The 16,565-nt window shown below is 55.7% G+C and overlaps 1 protein-coding gene across 2 annotated transcripts; it reads right to left on the bottom strand.

Moving 5' to 3' along the window:
• Window positions 1–9,522: 9,522 nt before the first annotated feature.
• Window positions 9,523–14,659, bottom strand: ATOX1 (antioxidant 1 copper chaperone). Of its 2 annotated transcripts, none has more exons than XM_084295219.1 (4): window positions 14,613–14,659; window positions 13,631–13,706; window positions 12,111–12,263; window positions 9,523–10,879 (listed from the first exon to the last, which is right to left on the bottom strand). In XM_084295219.1, the coding sequence occupies exons 1-3, from the start codon at window positions 14,616–14,618 to the stop codon at window positions 12,133–12,135; spliced, it is 213 nt and encodes a 70-aa protein (XP_084151345.1). In that variant the 5' UTR covers window positions 14,619–14,659; the 3' UTR covers window positions 9,523–10,879; window positions 12,111–12,132. The 2 variants fall into 2 exon arrangements, with proteins under 2 accessions (XP_084151345.1, XP_084151344.1); XM_084295218.1 differs by having other exon boundaries at window positions 12,126–12,263.
• Between the last annotated feature and the right edge of the window lie 1,906 nt (window positions 14,660–16,565).

Here is a 16,565-nt window from a genome sequence, read left to right as displayed (position 1 = left end):
ACCCGGGGGCAGATCCTGCATGAGGACAGGCTCCTGGCAGGCGCTGCGGTGTCACTGAGGGCTGGAGGGGGAGTGTGGGGAGGGGGAAGCAAGGGCTGCAGCGCCTGGCCTGCTCTTCAGTCTCAGAGGCTTTAAGCAGCTCCAGAAATGACGGAGAGCTTGCAATAAAAGAGTCCTGGAAAGCCCTCTCCACGCTCACAAGGCTTAGCGGGGCTGTCAAAGAGAGATTTGGATGTCAGTGTGCCAGGGGAAAACACAGACCTCACACATGCTTAGAGGGGCATCTTTTGCCCTCTGAAGCTCAGGAACTGGGCAGGTGATGGTCCAATGGGGTCTCTTCTAACCCGGGACCCCTCGCAGCACTGGCAGGGCTTTGCAGCAAGCACCCACCTCTTGGTCCAGCTTGGGTGCATCAGGCACTGCTGTGCCCAGGTCCCTGCCACTCGCTGCCCGCTCAGGTGGCCACCCAAAATCTGTCTTTCGACGCAGCAAACAGGGCCAGACCCCCGGGGCTTGAGCTCAGTTTGCAGCGAGGCCAAGAGGTTTGCAAGGCTGAGGTTTGAACTCGAGCTAACCCCTGTGCAAAATCCAACTTCATCCTGCTGGAAGCCCAGCTGGGCAGACCTGGGCTCACACACTGAAGAAAACCCTGGGGCTCCCCAAAAGGGGAACAATTTTGCTCTAAGGGAAGGAGAGAAACGTGGAGGTGATACAAGCAGGGAATAATAGCCCTGCTGTCTCCCACTCACAAATCAGTCGCTGCAAGGAGCCTTTCCTTCGCTCTGCCCCGGGAGGGATTCTCTCGGGAGTGTTTTTGGAGAGGAGGATGTTCCTGCATTAATTGCCGATGAACCCTACAGCAAAACAATGAACCCAAAGTGCACATAAATAAACAGGATGCCCTGGAAGCGCTGCGGGAATGTCATTTACTGAGTGGTCATTGAGGGGTGTGCGGCCGAGCTCCTGGCACACCGCGGCGGCATGGGGAGGGGACACAGCTGGGGACCAGCAGCCAGCTCGGGGAAAGGGGAGCGGGGTGGGCGAAAAAGAAAAGGCAGAGGCATGTCAGCAGGTCCCGCAGGAGGACTCCTGTTATTTATTTCCAGGAGGAGATCAGAGGGAGAAAGAGCATGCTGTCTGCATGTGCGCTAAGCTGGCGTGTGGCTGCCATTCAGGGCTGGAAGCCAGGCAGGGCGAAGCTGAACTGCCCAGGGAAGGTGGCGAGGTGGCCGGCTCCCTGCTGGGCTGGGACTGTCCCTGTGGGCTCAGGAACAGCACCGACACCTGGCCCAGCAGGCAGCACCCACCGGGGTCTCTCCCAGTGCCCAGAGAGCCTGAGCTCCGTGGAGGGGCGATGCGGGAGAGCGGGGCTCTGGCTGTGTTGGAAGCAGACAGAGAAGGAGGGGTGCGTGGCACTGCGGATTATCAGCTGTCAGGAGAGGCCTGCAGGCAGGGGGAGAAGCCCAGCTGTGCGTGGCTCTGCAGTGAGTCACAGCCTGGGAGCTGGGACGCTGCGGGACACCTCGATCTTTCCGTGCTGTCTGCAGGCTCATAGCCAGAGCCTTCGGTGGAAGGTCTTCCCGTGCCAAGGGAGAGCTGTCCCCCACCTTGCTCAGAGTGCCCCTGCACTGAGCACGGGGAATGGCCAAGATCCCCAATATCCAAGGGGCCTCCTTGCCTTCCCTGGAAGGACTTCTCCCTTGCTGCAGGGGGGCTGCTGTGCATTTCTTCCCGCTGTGTGCCCGAATTACGGGCTGGTGTCTCAGCCCAGCTTCTCCTTTGCTCGGGACCTTGCGATGGAGACGTGCAGAGAATGCACTAAGGCATCTGGGGGAGAAGGGCAGCAAGCACTGCTGGAGCTGGGCACTCCCACCTTGCCTCCAGTGTTCACCTAAGATGCCCTTTTGAGCCCTCTCGGTCCTGACAGATGTGGCTTGGCAGCATTTGAAGGCTATGAATAGAGCTACTTGAGGAAATAAACAGGAATCCACCTTGGAGCCCCTGGGACACACCGAGGGAAGCTCCCGGGCTGCAGTGGCAGGTTCTTCGCAAGGATAAACACGGCCTGGCTGTCCTAGAGGCTGCCCTGGGGGCAGTGCCCAGGTGAAACCTTCCCTGCCCTGAGACATCCAAGTGCCAGGGAAGCAGTGGCAATAACCACCAGCAAGGAAAAGACCAGAAAGGCAAAGGACAAGGTTCAGGCAGGAGGGTCTCCGGGTCCAGCTGTTTCTACTTTTTTTGGGTCATGAGTGAGAGGGTGTCTTGGAAAATCTGGGTTCTCGTTTGAGAGCACAGGCTTGAAGTGATGGCCAGTTTTGCTCCGGGCTTCTGCACTGCGGGAGGCAAAGAGGAACAGGGAAAAATAGTTTTGGGGAGGGCAAGGCACGCTGAAGAAGGGGAGGCTGGGCTGCTTGTTAAATGAAAGTCCATAAAGTTTAACAGTTCCCTGTGGAGGCCGAGGAACGAGACGTTATTGTCCTTCTATTAACCCTCCTTGCAGCAGTTTTCTGACTTTTGCTCTGACATTTCTTTCTGCTTGAGCGGAGCTTGCTGCAGAACAAGCCCCGGCTTGAGGCATCCCAGGAGAACGAGGCAGGAGCCAGGTGCAGGGAGCTCCGAAAACAGGGTGTCAGGAGACAAAACGGGGTTGGTTTTGGCAGAACACATTTGGGATGGTCCCGTACAGAGGAAAAAAGCCGGGCACAGGTTGGCTCAGGAGTAGGCAAAGATGATGAAGGGGAGACAGTAGGAAATGCTTGGAGCAGGACAGGGTGGTAGCAGTCTCTCCAGGCTTTTAGCCCGTGATTACTCCTGGAATTTGGACACAGAGGCTGTGGCTGAGCTGGGCATGGCACACACAGCAAGGCAGCAAGAAGGAGCAGCAGCAGGAGCACTGCCAGCCCTGCCCCATCACTGTGGCCATGGAGCAGGGGCTCGCAGCCTCCCCAGGCCAAAACCAACAGCAAAAGTGCCAACTTCTGCATCCCCTCTGCTTGCCGGCTCCCTCCACATTGTCTGCAAGAGCGCTTCCGAGCCCTGTGAACTCCCCTGCCCACCCTGAGGAGCTCAGGTCCCTTAAAACCTCCCTACCGTGAGCAATTCAGACCTTTATGGCCATGCAAAAATATTCTGCCCCTTTCAAGGACCAGTTGCTGGAGAAACCATTTCCTTCATCTGTGTGGAGTTATTCGTCAGGATTTCACTGATCAGAAAGTAAAGGAAACCAGAGAGGACACAACCCCCAAAGCTGGATGAAAACACAGCAGGGTGCTCTGTGCTGCAGATGAGGGCATGTGCAGAAAATACCTCCTCGGTCATTTCTCCTGTGTGATGAGCTCTGGGGATTGCAGTTCAGCCCTGAAACATGTTTACTTCCCTTGGAGAACCACCACCCGCCTTGGCCAGGGCTTGGCAGCAGCAGGGGAGCTGCGGGAGGGCCTGGGGCTGCTCCGTGCCTGTGGGCTCGGGCAAGGTGGGATGTGGTCAGCCCCGAAATAGCAAGGTCGTGCAGGGCCCCGAGCGAGCGCTGTGACTTTCCATCCTCTGCCTGGCCCAGGGCTCCGTCCCTCTCCTGGGACCTTCCACTAAAATTAGCAGCGCTTCCCTGCGCCGCATGCCCCGTGTCCGTCTGTCTCACAGCTGTTTGAGGAGATGGGGGGCCAGAAGCACAGCTGAAAAAAAAAAAAAAAATAAAAGCATTAGATTTGGAGAACTCCCTTTTAATCTTCTAATTTATGGGGGAAAAAATGATCATTGCTGATGTCAACCTCCCAGCTCCTTCATTTCAGACTTGCACGAAGGTGCCCGCTGCGTCCTCCCTCCTGCACCAACCTGCCCGCAGCACCCCAGGGGAGAGCTCACCCCGCATTTATTAACGGGGTTAACGGGGAAGATTTTTAATGGCGTAGAGATCCCAAGAAATCTGTTGCTCACTTGCAGGAATAAAGTGGGAACTGGGAAATGAGGGAAATGGCTTCCTCACCAACTGGGATGGGGGGGAATTGTGCCCCTCTGGAGGTGCCCAGCCATAACCAGGAGGCACATCGTGCTCTGGAACAACGGGCGGTGCATTATGGAGATCTGTGCTGCTTCTGGCTGCAAAGCGTGGGTGAAGAGCCTGGCTGGGAAGGGACACCTCCCCACATCCCTCCTTGCAGCTGTGCGCAGAGGAAAGGAAGGGAGGGACTCCTGGGGGCAGAGATTTCCTTCCCGGCTCCGGCGGCTCTCCCCGGAGCTGTCTCCACAGCATGGAGGGCTGACGTTTTGGGCACCCCAGGCTCTGCTCTGCACCCCTGCAGTGTCAGCATTGCTCCGTGGGGCACGGCCGCCCCCTCCCCAGCTGCCCCCCAGGCTGTGGGGCTGAGCCTGGCCCTGCTGGGGACCGGAGCTCAGTAGGGGAACTTCTGCCTCTGATTTCCATCCCTAGCCACAAGCAAATGTGCTTCTCTGGCAGCAATCGGCAGCTCTCCTGCTGGGACTGGAAATCTGGAGATAACAGCTGGAGGTTTTTTGTGCTGTTCCCCCTCTGGGGGTGAATTTAAAGCCCTCCTGCTCTGGGTTGGGTTGGTCTGCCTATTGTTTTCCGGGGCGATGAGCGCTGCTGGGTTGTGCCCAGCTCCCTGTGCCTGGACGTGGCTCTCCCAGCCCCTGTCCCAGGATCAGGGGTGCTCTCGGTGGCCCACGGGGAAGCTCTGCTGGCCTCTTGCTAGCGCTGGCTCCCTGCTGAGCTGCCTGGGGGGGCAGCTGAACACCCACCACTCAGGCTGAGACCTCAATCGGAGGAGCCATGGTCTTGATATGCCAGGAAGGAAAGGGAAGGGATGGCAGGAGGGGATCGGAGACACTCGGATGAGATGGGGGGCACTGGGGACAGTGGGGATTTGCCCCCTTTCTGGTCTTTGGGCACAATAACTGCGGGTCCTGCTGTCCCCAGCGGGCTTGTGGTGGAGGTGGCCATGGGTGGCTGGTGTTGGTGGCAGAGGGTGCTGATCCCAACCCAGGGTACATCGTCCTGTCTTCATCTGTGCCTTTGGTGAGCAGCCAGCAGCTCAGAGCAGAGCTGTAAGGGGTCGGAGCTGCCCTCTTGGCTTCCTCTGCTCTTGTTTTGACCGTGCTCTGGCATATTTTGACCTCAGGGCAGGGCAAGCCTGGAGGGCTGCTCTTGAAGCTGGAAAGCTAAAAATCCCCCAGCAGTTGTAAAGCCCACGGGGAGGCCTCTGGATGTGCCACACCGCTGCTTTCTTGGCTTCTCCCCTGGCAGAGGAAAGGCTGAATTAAGAAAGCAAATGGAGAGGAAACCGTGGAGAAATAAGAGCGGCACTGTGAGCCGAGGACAGCGCTGGGCTCAGTCCTCTCCCTGTTGCCCTGGAAATTGGACGGTTCCCACCGAGCCGCCTGCTTTGCTGGCTGCTCCTGGGAGGGCACTGGCATTTAGCACCGGTCAGGGGAAGAGGGGAAAAAATAATATTAAAAAAAGGAAATATAAATGCAAACAGTGGTATTGGGGTTTTCTCCTTTATAGAGAGCCCCCATGCTCCAACAACATCACCTCCAGGGCTGCAGCATCCCACAGAAGACCTGGCTTTCCTTGCAGGGAGGGTGCTAGCATGGGGCTGGTGCCTTTCAGAGCCCCTGGCTCTGCTCCCTGCAATGCCCCAGGCACCCCGCAGATGCCCCCCTCAGCCCCCAGGCCCATGCAGGCTTCTGGTGCAGTCGGAGGGATCAGGCTGACAAAAGCTGCGTGGTTATGTATTTATTTATTCATTTTCAGCTGCACAGAGCAGATTAAGCCGGCAGCCCTGTTGTGCTCGCTGGGCATTGTGCACTGTGCTGACTCGGGGTTTTGGGGGCCAGGCTCTGTCCACGGCCGAGCAGCAGCTCCAGAGAGGGGGGAATTTGGCTCAGCCGAGCACATTCGGGCACTGTGTTCAGGCGTCTCCTTTTGTTCACAAGGCGATGATCTGCGTTTGTGGGTTTGGTATTTTCTCACCCATCTCCTAAAAATGGGTGGGCCGGACTCAGGGGGGCTGAGGGCTGGGCCCTGCCCTGGGGACCCCACAGTGCTGGGATCTGGCTTCTGTGGGAAGCCGAGGGGTGCAGCATCTCTCCTCTGTTCCTGCCTTCCCCAGTGAATTTCAGCTGGCCTGGACCAGTGGAAACCCGAAAGCAACAACTGGCACCCAGCAGCCCTCCGGGAGCAGCACGAGGAGCAGGGGGACAATGCTGGGAAGGGCCAGGCTGCAGGCTCCTGCCCAGTGCAGACCAGTTCCCCTTCTCCTTCCAGGTCTCCTGGGATGGCTCCGTGGAACAGAGCAGTCACAGAGCAAACCTGATGTCCTCAGAGCAGCCGGGACCTCGCATCGTGCCCCACATCCCCCCATCCCACACCCCAGAGCACCACCACCTGCAGCAGCTGCGGGGCTGCGAAACAGCTCCCGGAGCCCCATAAAGGACACCTTCGTCCTAAAGGGGGCTCGGGCTGGCTTCCACAAACACGAGCAGCACAAAAGCCGCCTTTCTCCCGCTCGTTTGACTTTGTTTTCCCTCCCTCCTCATCTGCTTTTGGCCAAGGGGCTGAATGGCTCCAGTATATGCTGCGGGAGGCTGAAGCCAAGGCGTGAGCAGCGGGGAAGAAGCCTCCGTCGCCTTGCCGAGCCCTTTGAGAAAGCAGCACCGAAAGAAAATATTTGTGCTCTGGCGAGCACACGTGCACACTTCCTGCCCGTGAAGTCCCTAATTAAGGTTGTTTTTTATTTATTTTGTTTCTACTCGTGCTGACACAGTCTCAGCGGGGTGCGGGGGTGTCTGTCAGGGCTCGGTGTGCTTTGCTGGTTTGGAAAGTGCGACGTGGAAAGGTGCCCGTGGTGGTCACAGAGGGCAGCTGTGTGTCCAGCCAGGGACTGGGGAGGAGTGGGGGATTTTGGGGTTGCTCTGAGCATCCCTGCTGTGTTGGCGTGGCTCAGAGCATCACCCAGTACAGCACAGCCTCAGCCCGGCTGTGTCCTCACGACAGGGAAGGTCGGCTCCTTGCAGACCTTGCCAAAAAGCCTTCTCCTCGGGCCAGCACAGAGAGGCAGAGAAGGTTTTTCCAGCCAGTTTGTGAGCTTGGGTCCCTCCGAGGGACCACGCTGTCTGCCTGGATCACCGTGTGTGGCTGGCAGTGGCTGGGAACAGGGAAGGTGGAAGCCAGCACGGATTGTTTCTCCAAGCACACACTTAAAGGCAGAATAAACCTAGAAACCCCCTATCTTTTGGGGTTTTTCTTCCAGGCCATCAAGGGATCACCATTTGCAGGCACTGAAGGGGATCTCCCGTCCCTTGCCTGCTTTCTGCAGCCCGTGGTGCTATTTTGGCAATTCTCTCATTTACTGGGTGGTTCAGCTGAGCCCAACCACTCCTCGGGCTAAAATCGTACCCTGGCAGCCGGCTGCTAATTAGAAAGTGCCGAAAAGCCAGTGGTGCTTAAGGCAGCTCGGGGATAACCAGGACGGCTTTTTCTTCTGTGGATAAAGCACTGGGTTTGGAGGCTGTAGATGTTTCCACTGAAATCAGATTTGGGGTTAAAGAGGCGGGGAAGGCAACACGAGGTGAAAAATGACTCCCAGGAGCGCGGCAGCACCAGGAGAACGGCCACACTGCGAGCCCAACGCGGTGGGGGAGAAAAGCAAATGCCTTCTGCTGGCAGCACCCCAGCGAGGGGGAGAGCAAAGACGATTTGGAGGCAGGGAAAACAACAGGGCTGTTGAAGGCCATCCTGCCGGCTTTGCCCAGTCCCTACCCAGTCCCTACCGGGCTGTGGTCGGAGCTGCCCCCGCAGCCCCTCTGCACCTCGCGGCCGCCCGTCCTTTCAACACATCCCTCCCCTGCTGGCCACCCGCAGCCTGGCACTGTCTCCATGCCCATGGTGCAGGAAAGCTCCAAGGGCCATCCTTTTTGTTTTTGCATTAAAAGCTGAGCTTTTCCCTGCTCGAACATGGCCTTGTAGCCTCAGTGTTCGGGGTATCGAGCCTCGTGTCCCGTGGCTCACGTTATGATTGTGATGGCACTATCTGTGTGGGCTCCTTGGGGTCTCCCTCTCCGTGACACACAGCCTGGGGACAATTTTGGGTCCGCTTGGTGAAGGAAGGTTTCAAAGACCTTGAGGCTGGGTAGGAGCAAAGCAAAGACATTGTGCTGCAAGCAGCCCAAACACGGAAGCAGGGACTGGCACAGGGTGTCATTACCTGTCCCCAGCTGCATGCCTGTGGCCTTTTGGGACGCACCCCGTGCTCCTGCAGAGCCGCTGCTTCAGGAGCCTCATGCACTCGCTGGCCTGGAGGCAGGGTGCCAGCAGGGCCATCTTCCCTCCATCCCCTTATCTCATCAGGGAATGGAAGGGGGGCAGAAAGAGAGTGTTCTGCAGGCTGCCCGGCCTGGCCGAAACGCCCTGTTCCCTGATAAGCCTGCAAGGTTAATGCTCACTCCCATCAGCAGCCCCAGGCATGGCACCAGAGAGGTGGCTGTGCAGCTTTGTCACCCCTCTGTCTCCACCACTCTGGGGCGCTGGGTGAGGAATAGGACACGCAGGGACACCAAATGCCACGAGCCACCGGGTATGAAAGCCCACAAAGCCTGCACGCTCCTGCCATGCTGCACAGCCAGGGCAATCACTACTCCAGGAGACCAGCCCCAGGCAGGCTTTGTGAAACCAGGCTGCATGATGAGCATCCCCACCTCTATCTGCAGCCAGCTCGGGGTCACCACAGTTTGCCAGCACAGCTGATTTCCACCCAAAGCTGCTGCATTCTTTTTTCAGCAGGTAAAAGCTGGAAATCCAGCCCCAAATCCATGCCGTATGGCTGGGGAAGGCCAGGGAGGCTGCAGCCCTGCGGATGGGTGCTGAAGCTTCAGGAATCTGGATGAGCCCCCCGGCTGGTGCTGGGCAGGAGCCTCTGATTGTCTGGCTCCGAGATAAGCACGCGTTAACCAAAACAGCCGGCTCAGCAGTGGGGAGAGGGGAACAAAAGAGCCGGGGCAGCGTGGACAGTGAAAGCTGCAGCCCAGACGTTAAGGCCGAGCAGTCCGGTTTGCAGCAAGCCAGACTGGGAGTTACTCCTCGGTGGGCACGACCCTGGCCGTCAGTCCTGACAGTTTGGTGAAGAACAAGCACTACCAGGACTGCTGGCTCTGGGAACAGCCAGCTGTGCTGCAGCGTGCCACTGAGCTCCGTGCCAAACAGCCCGCTGCCACCGGAGCTGAGCTGCTGGGCAGCCAGCTGCTGCTGCAGGCACTGGCCGTGCCTGGGAGGAAGCTGGGAGCAATGAATTATAACGAACTTTGGCAAAAACAGCAGCTCAGGACAGCAAGGGGGAAGCCAGGGAAAGGGATTTGTGCAGGGCAGCTCTGTTCCGGGACCCTGGAGGTGTCATGCAGGAGGGCACGGAGCAGGAATAGGTCACGGCTCCAGGCCTTGGCTCTGGAAGCTTCCTGCCACCGGGAGATTTTAATGCAAGAAAATAATGCAGTGATGTTAAATTTCTGTCATTTAGCTTCTCTTATATTAAAACATAACAACAAGAGTCTGCAACATGTTCCTTGAAGTGTCTCCAGCCCCTGCAAGTGCATCTACAGCAGTTAATTGTGCTTTACATTAATGGTAAAGAAGACTTTCAAGTACTAAAACTCTCTAGGGAAAGAAAAAGTTGCAACTATGTCAAAAGTAACCTCAATGTGTGAGATATCTCCTAAATATAAAGTAACCACTTCCTTCCTACTTTAGTTGGTTTTCCTTTCTGCAGGACAAGCCACATGAAACTGGTAGACACAGCAGACATCCCCCAGGTGAAATAAAAGACAGAGGACACATGCAATGCTTTCACTGGGATGAGAAACCTGAATTAAATGGATGGAAGCTGAGCTAAGCACCAATATAGACTCTAAGACTGGTCAGAGATGTTGGAGAGTCCCACATCCTTCCCCTTCCTCTGCCCCTTCTGCATTTCTCATCAGTGCAGGCGTTCTCCTCCTGGGCCTGTGGGTGCACGCAGTGCTTGGGGATCCTGCCCAGCATCAGAGCCCCCTGAGGCTATGGCCTGTTTCGTTGAAAGTGGGCAGGGAAGGGGGCAAGAAGGTGAAGGGACTGATCCAGGTGTGTTGAGATGAGCCCAGGATCCAGAACGACTCCTCACATTCCTGTGGTTATGTATTCACCTAAAAAGCACTGCTCTGGTGCTGAGCCTGTGTTCTCTGCTCCTACCTGCAAGGTGGTTGGCCCGTCAGCTGAATCATGCTGCTGAGGAACAGTGATTGCTGCCTGGTGGCCTCCTTTAACCCCAAAGGACACCTGGATATCCCTCACCTACAGCACCCACTCTGCAAAAGCCCTTTCTTCCCAGCATTGCATCCCGAATGGAGAGTTTGTCTGTTCTGTAATGGAAACAAACATCTGCCAAGTCACAGATTCCTTGAATCCAAGCAGCATTCAGCTCAGTTTTCCTGAGACGTGTCCCTCAGGCAGAGGTTGCAGTCAGCTTCTAAAGATAGGTGCAATTTCCTCAGAGACCTGCCTTGCATGTAATGGCTCGTTTCCCAGCCCTAACAGCCATCTTTTTACTGAAAACCACTTATGCTGAAAACCACTTAAAGCAGCACAAAGACACACAAGACACACAGACATATGCTGAAAGATAGAAGCAGCACCTTGATTTACTGTGGGACTAGAAACAGCGTATAACCTCCTTCTCTAGATTTGTCCATTTTTAAAACCCCAAATGCAGCTGTCTCCTCCTGCCAGCACTCTGCTTCCTGACATCTGGCAGGGCCGGGAAAGGTCAAATGACGGAGCAAGCTGGAGATAGGCAAACAGTTAAGCCATCGTTTTGCTGAAGTCCTGCTTGAATTCCTGCAATAAATAAATTAAATAAATAAATAAAAGGGAGGGGGAAAAAAAAAAAAAGGCACAGACCAGAAAAAGTTATACAAAGATGCCCTCTGCCGGTCACAAGTCAAAGGAAATGGCAATGGTTAATGTTCATAGACGTTTCAGACAGAGCCCACGGGTCCCTGCAAGCTGGAAACTTCACTTGCAGTCCATACTGACTGTGAGCTGAAAACTATTTGAGGTACTAATCAATTCAGAGTTTGTTTCTCTCTCTCTTTTAGACAGCAGTGTTATTTGATTAAAACTAGGATTTAAAGAAAACCTTCTTAGAAGTGTTGCAAGCTCGTTCATTTGATACAAATTGCAGATTAAATCTGTTAAATCAGTCTACTAAACAATGCAGATACACTGCATAAACATATTACTATCAGTTCATCTTTTTCTTGTATCAGTTTAATGCTTGCTGCTTTAAGCCTCTACTTTAATATAATAATTAGGAATTAAATCAGCATGAACTGATTTCAGTGCATCCATGCTGAGTATTTGTGATAATCAAACTACACCATTTTAAAACAATGCCATTGGATTAGAAAGCTCCACTGACAGAAACAAGCTCTTAAGAGATCTTGCAAAATAATCTTGGACGTTTAAGAACAATATGTGCAGTGAGTGGGCAACCCTCTCCTCCTACTTCATCCTTTTCCCCTAAAATTAAATCCTGTCTGCAAAACCATTTCATGGTAAGGAGAGTTTGGTGCATGTCAGCATTGTGCTGAAGCTCTACGAGAATCCACAGGCTGAAACAATCAAGTTGTCTCCCTGGTATTTTTGTTTACTCTCTGCTCAGCTCACAAATGTCTTTGGAATTTGTTTCCGAGCATGATATGCTCTGGCAAACTCCAGGTTCACCTGGAAATGGCACAGAGGCTTTTTTCTCCATGCAATCAGGTCAGCTAATAAAAGCATCAGTCAAGACCTGTCAAATTATCAGACAACAGTGAGTCCTCCTTTGGCTGCAGACACTACAGCCATGGTTGGGATTAGCCATGGGCTTTGCGGAGCAGCTAAGGGGTCCCAAATGGAAATGGTACTGGCTGCATGTGGTTCAGCTGCTTCTCCAAAATGAGGGGTTTCCTGAAGCTGGACCTGCAAGTCTTTGCTCCTCTGTGCTTCCCAGGAAGCAGTCTGGTTGTCTGGGAGAGCTGGAACAAGCTCAGGTCTCTCTTCAGTGTTTCATACACCTGGTATCTACCTAGCCTCCTCATACCAGGTTACTATGTGGATTTCTCCCCCAGGTAGGACGCGCTCTTTCCAGTCTTCTTTAGAGTTTCCAAGAGGGTGTCAACGTTGTGCTCTGAGTCGATGTACACCTTCTTGTTGGGCAGGTCAATATCGAACTGGACACCTACGAGGAAGAGAAAAACATTTTGCACAGCTAGAAGCAGCCAAACAGTGTTAAGAGCAGGACAAAACTTACTTCCATGCAGTTGTGCTCCCAAGGCCATCAGCCAAACGTACACGTGCCTCCTATCAGCAAACCCTGATACTGCCACTAGCCAGCAAAACCAGGCTGGGGCCCTGCCAGCACTGGTGCAATGGAAGCCAGATTGCCTTACAGATCAGCAACGGGCACCACAGCTTCTGGAGTGCTTTAATCTGCTCACTCCACCTTAGCCCAGAACAATCACTCATGCAATAAGCAGAATGAGTGGAATTGAAACCAACCACTGTACCCTCCAGCAGCTCAGTCTGGGCCAAGGTTGGGCATGGATGAGCACTAATGAAGGTGCTAGTGCAGGGGTTAAGACAGGGGCAGGGCGGGTTCTCTCACAGGCAGCACCAGCTATCAGCTGTAAGTAGGAGGAAGCACAAGACTCTTTCCTGTGTGGATATCCCAGTGGTGAATAAAGGTGAGCCACTCTCAACGCAGTGAAAGCAACTCTACAAAGTCTCTATCCAGCCACGTTACATCACAAAATTTGTAGGTATGTAAGGGCTTTGAGGGCTCTGCTGCTCCATCACATGAGGCTGAATTTGGCCAGCATGTCAAAGAGCAGCAGGAGGAGGGAGGTGCTGACAACCACATACAGAGGAACTGGAATCGACACAGCCTGGTAGTGGGGTCCTGAAGAAGTCCCAGGGCCTTCAGCTTGGTGACTGAAAGTTGTTCCCACTCGGTGAGGACAGGGGAGCAGGACGACAGGTCCTCACAACTGGTGAGTGCAGGCCAGATCCTGCTCTCTTGCTGACCTCAGCACAAAGGAGACACAGGTTATAATTTTCCAGGTGGTGGAAAAAACAGGCTGTGCAAGCAGCCACCAAACGCTCTGCTTGCCAGTACTTTGCCGTGACTGCTCTGCACCGGGACGCCGATGACACATCCAGGGAAGCACCACAGACACCATGGGCCTCCTTGGGCCAGACATTCACCTCCCATCCTTCTGCCCAGTCAACCTGAGCAGGCATCCACCAATGCAGCTCCCAGCGGGTTCAGGATGAGGCCCTGGTGACTCAGAGCCTCCTGCAGGCCTGGCAGCTCCTCCCTGCCATGCCATTTCTCTAAGGGACAAGTCCTGTTAGCAATCAGTTACTGCCCAACCGGCAGCACAGAGCAGAGCGGGGAGCAGAGCTTTCCTCCCAGCCGCTTTCAGCTGTTACCCACATTGCTTCCTAAGCAAAATGAAGGACGTGGGGCAGCGATGTCCAGCCCCAGAGCTGACACTGCTGCAGCGAGCTGGCAGTCACAGATGCAGCGCTAGCAGCTTGACTCACCTCCCAGCCTGTGCAGGACGCGGGTGACCGCATTGGAGCAGCCTTCACAGGTCATGTCCACGAAGAACTCGTGCTTCTGAAAAAAAACAGACGAGGGGTCAGGGGGACGCAGCCACCGCCATCCTCCACACTTGCCCTTTGCCTTGGGGAGCTGGGTTCAAAACCTCCACGGATCAAAGGTCCACACGTCCCACTGCGGGCTCCTCGGCAAACCTAGAGCTCTCGGTACTCCTGCCTGTGGTGTCCATCGCTGAAACAACCCTAAGGGATCTTTGGAGATGCCTGGTCCAGCCCCGGGATGGAGGCCAGGCCACCTCAGGGCCAGCACAGGTTGCCAGCGCTGGGGGCTTCTGGTGGCCCCACTCCAGCTGCCCCTGGCGGTCTGGTACCTGCCCATCCTCTTCTGGTGTCTATAAGGTGGCTGGGCCCCAACACAACAAACTAACAAAAATGTTAAATAAGAAATGAAAGGGCACGAGTGCTGTTTGTTCATGCCTTTACCCCGCCGGGGCGCAGCGCTATCCGCATTCCTCTGGAGAGATACGGGGCTGCACAAACACGGCCAGCCCGTGCAACCATTGGCACTGCCCGGACCCTACCTTCCTTTCTAAAAAAAACCACAATAATTTTCCCTTTAAAAAAATCAATTCAGGGCAGTTTTTTATTCGCTACCTGCAACCACATCCCTTTACGCCCTTCGCCCCCCACCCCCTGCAACTACCGCAGCTCTCAGCCCGGCACGGCGCTGGGGCACCCCTATAGCCCCCCTGCCGACTAATTAGCGTTTCCTAAATATTTTCATTAATGAACCCCAGGCTCGCTCGGCGGGGCCCTAAAGCAGGCGCTGCCCGTGCCGATACCCCCGGGGGGGGCTCCACGGGGCGGGGGTCGCAGCGCAGCGCCCCGGGGACCGCTGCTCCCCCCGGCTCCCCCCGGCTCCCCCCGGCTCCCCCCGGCCCCGCAGCCCCCGGCCCGCACCCACCGGCATGGCGGAGCCCGGTCCCGGCTCGAAGGAAGGGGCGGGCCGAGGCCGAGCACTGAGCTCCGGCCCCGCACAGCGCCCCCGGAGCCCGGGGAGGCTCCGCCGGGACCCGGCCCCGCACCGAGCCCGGCCCCGCAGCGGGGTGGTGGTGCCGGGGGGTCGGGGGGTGCTGGCTTGGAGCCTCGCCATCCATCCATGGGGTGCTCGCAGCCCCTTTGGCCTGTTCTTCACGCTGACCGAGTGGGTTTCCGTCACATTTTGGGGACCACACTTTAATTTTTAGAACAATAATATATATATTTGTTGTTTAAATTTTATTTTCTCTGAAAACAACGCAGCTTAAAGCTTCCCGCTTCCTTCAGCTGTATATCTCTATGTTTTTCTGGTAGTAAAACACCACCGCTCCTCATTAGGAGACACACAAGAGGCTGGTCAGAAGCTGTCTGGGTCACAGCGAAGCAGAATTTTCTCCAAAAAGCCTCACGTTGCTTGCCCAAGGTGGGAGTGAGACTGATGCCCTCTCACATGCCTAAAGGGTCTAGGAGAAAGCAAAGGAGAAAGTTTGTACTCGGCATGGATCCCTAACACCCTGCCTGTGATCCCAGCTGGTGATCCCACAACGGGCGGTGGGATGGAGCTGGGGAAAGAGCTGTAGGGCTGGGGCAGGAGGGTCGGGTGGGCTGCTTGGGAGAGCTCCGTTCTCTGCCTTCTGAGGCTTTGAGATGCCCTGGCATGGGGTTATCGAAAGAGAGAGGGGTTTGTCTGGAGCATCTCTACTTCAGAGCAGGTTGAGTGAAGGGGTGCTGGCCCCCGAGGGTGTTTCTGTATGGTTTGTTTGGCTGCTTGGCCCTTTGAAGGAGGACAGGCTCCTCTCTTCCAAACTGGAAGAAGGTGGAGGAGGCTGGGGCCATGCTTGGCCCTTTGAAGGAGGACAGGCTCCTCTCTTCCAAACTGGAAGAAGGTGGAGGAGGCTGGGGCCAGCAGCTGGGTTTCTGCAGCTCGGGTCCCCAGGAAAGGAGACGGGCTGAGGAAAGCCGGTGGCACTGCGTGGGGTGTGCTGCTTCCTGACCACATGTGGGGCTTCAACATCTTCCTGTTAAGAAGCCTGACCTGCAGCAGGAAGAATAATTAAAAAAAAAAAATGGTTATTTGCTGCCACACTGAGTGGAGCTGCGTGCGGGGATTTCGGCTGGCCTTGGCTGACTCTTGCACTCTGAGTTTATATTATACGAGCCGAGCAGATGATGCAAATGCTTTTCCTAGCAGGCTGCCACGGGGGCTTTGATTTTAATGCGATAGGACCTTGCTGTTTTGCTATTATATGTATATTATATACATACAAAGGAATTTCCCATCCCTGGATTGCCGCCGTTCCCGGAGGGACGCCGGGCATCACCCCGGCGGGGTTTATTTTAGCTGTTGTGCTGGGTCATCGCTCTCACGTTAAACTTTGCGACGAGCGAGCCCCTGATTTATGGGCTGGCAGATTGCGATGCGGCACTGCCTATAAATAAATAGCAAGGAGGGGGGGACATCAGTGCTGTGCGTGGCCCCGCGCCAGCCCCAGCCTCTATCTCTGCACAACACAGCAGGGAGAGGTCGGGCTGAGCCCGGGGATATGGCAACAGAGGGGGGGGAAGGCATTTTTAGGGGGTTAAATCTATATTTGCTTCATGCCACTGATACGTGTGGGGTGCGATGGGGCGTACACAAAGGGATAACGCATCATTTTAGGGGCTGACTGCGGCTTCCTCGCTGCCCTGCTCTCCTCAGGGCAGCCCCTGCCAGCTTCCCTCCCGCCGGCGCTCCCGGGGCCGGGCAGGGGGAGCTGTGGGGTGGTGACCGCCAGGCCCGGGGCTGGGCATGGCCCCGCCGCCATTTTGTGCGCGCCCCCCGCGCCTCCAGCAGGGGGTGGTGCGGGGCACGCCGCGCGCGCTGCCTGGCCCTTTAAGG

The sequence above is a fragment of the Netta rufina genome, assembly GCF_964035555.1.
Source record: "Netta rufina genome assembly, chromosome: 14".
Taxonomy (NCBI): domain Eukaryota; kingdom Metazoa; phylum Chordata; class Aves; order Anseriformes; family Anatidae; genus Netta; species Netta rufina.
Note: the sequence above shows the minus strand (reverse complement) of the source record. Positions and strands in the feature narration are given on the sequence as shown.

Bases quoted from the DNA above. Each gene is read 5' to 3' on its own strand.
- ATOX1 (XM_084295219.1), bottom strand. The intron at 12,264-13,630 runs GTGAGTCAAGCT...TCTTCCTCGTAG, and splicing joins CGTCCTGCACAGGCTGGGAG to GTGTCCAGTTCGATATTGAC.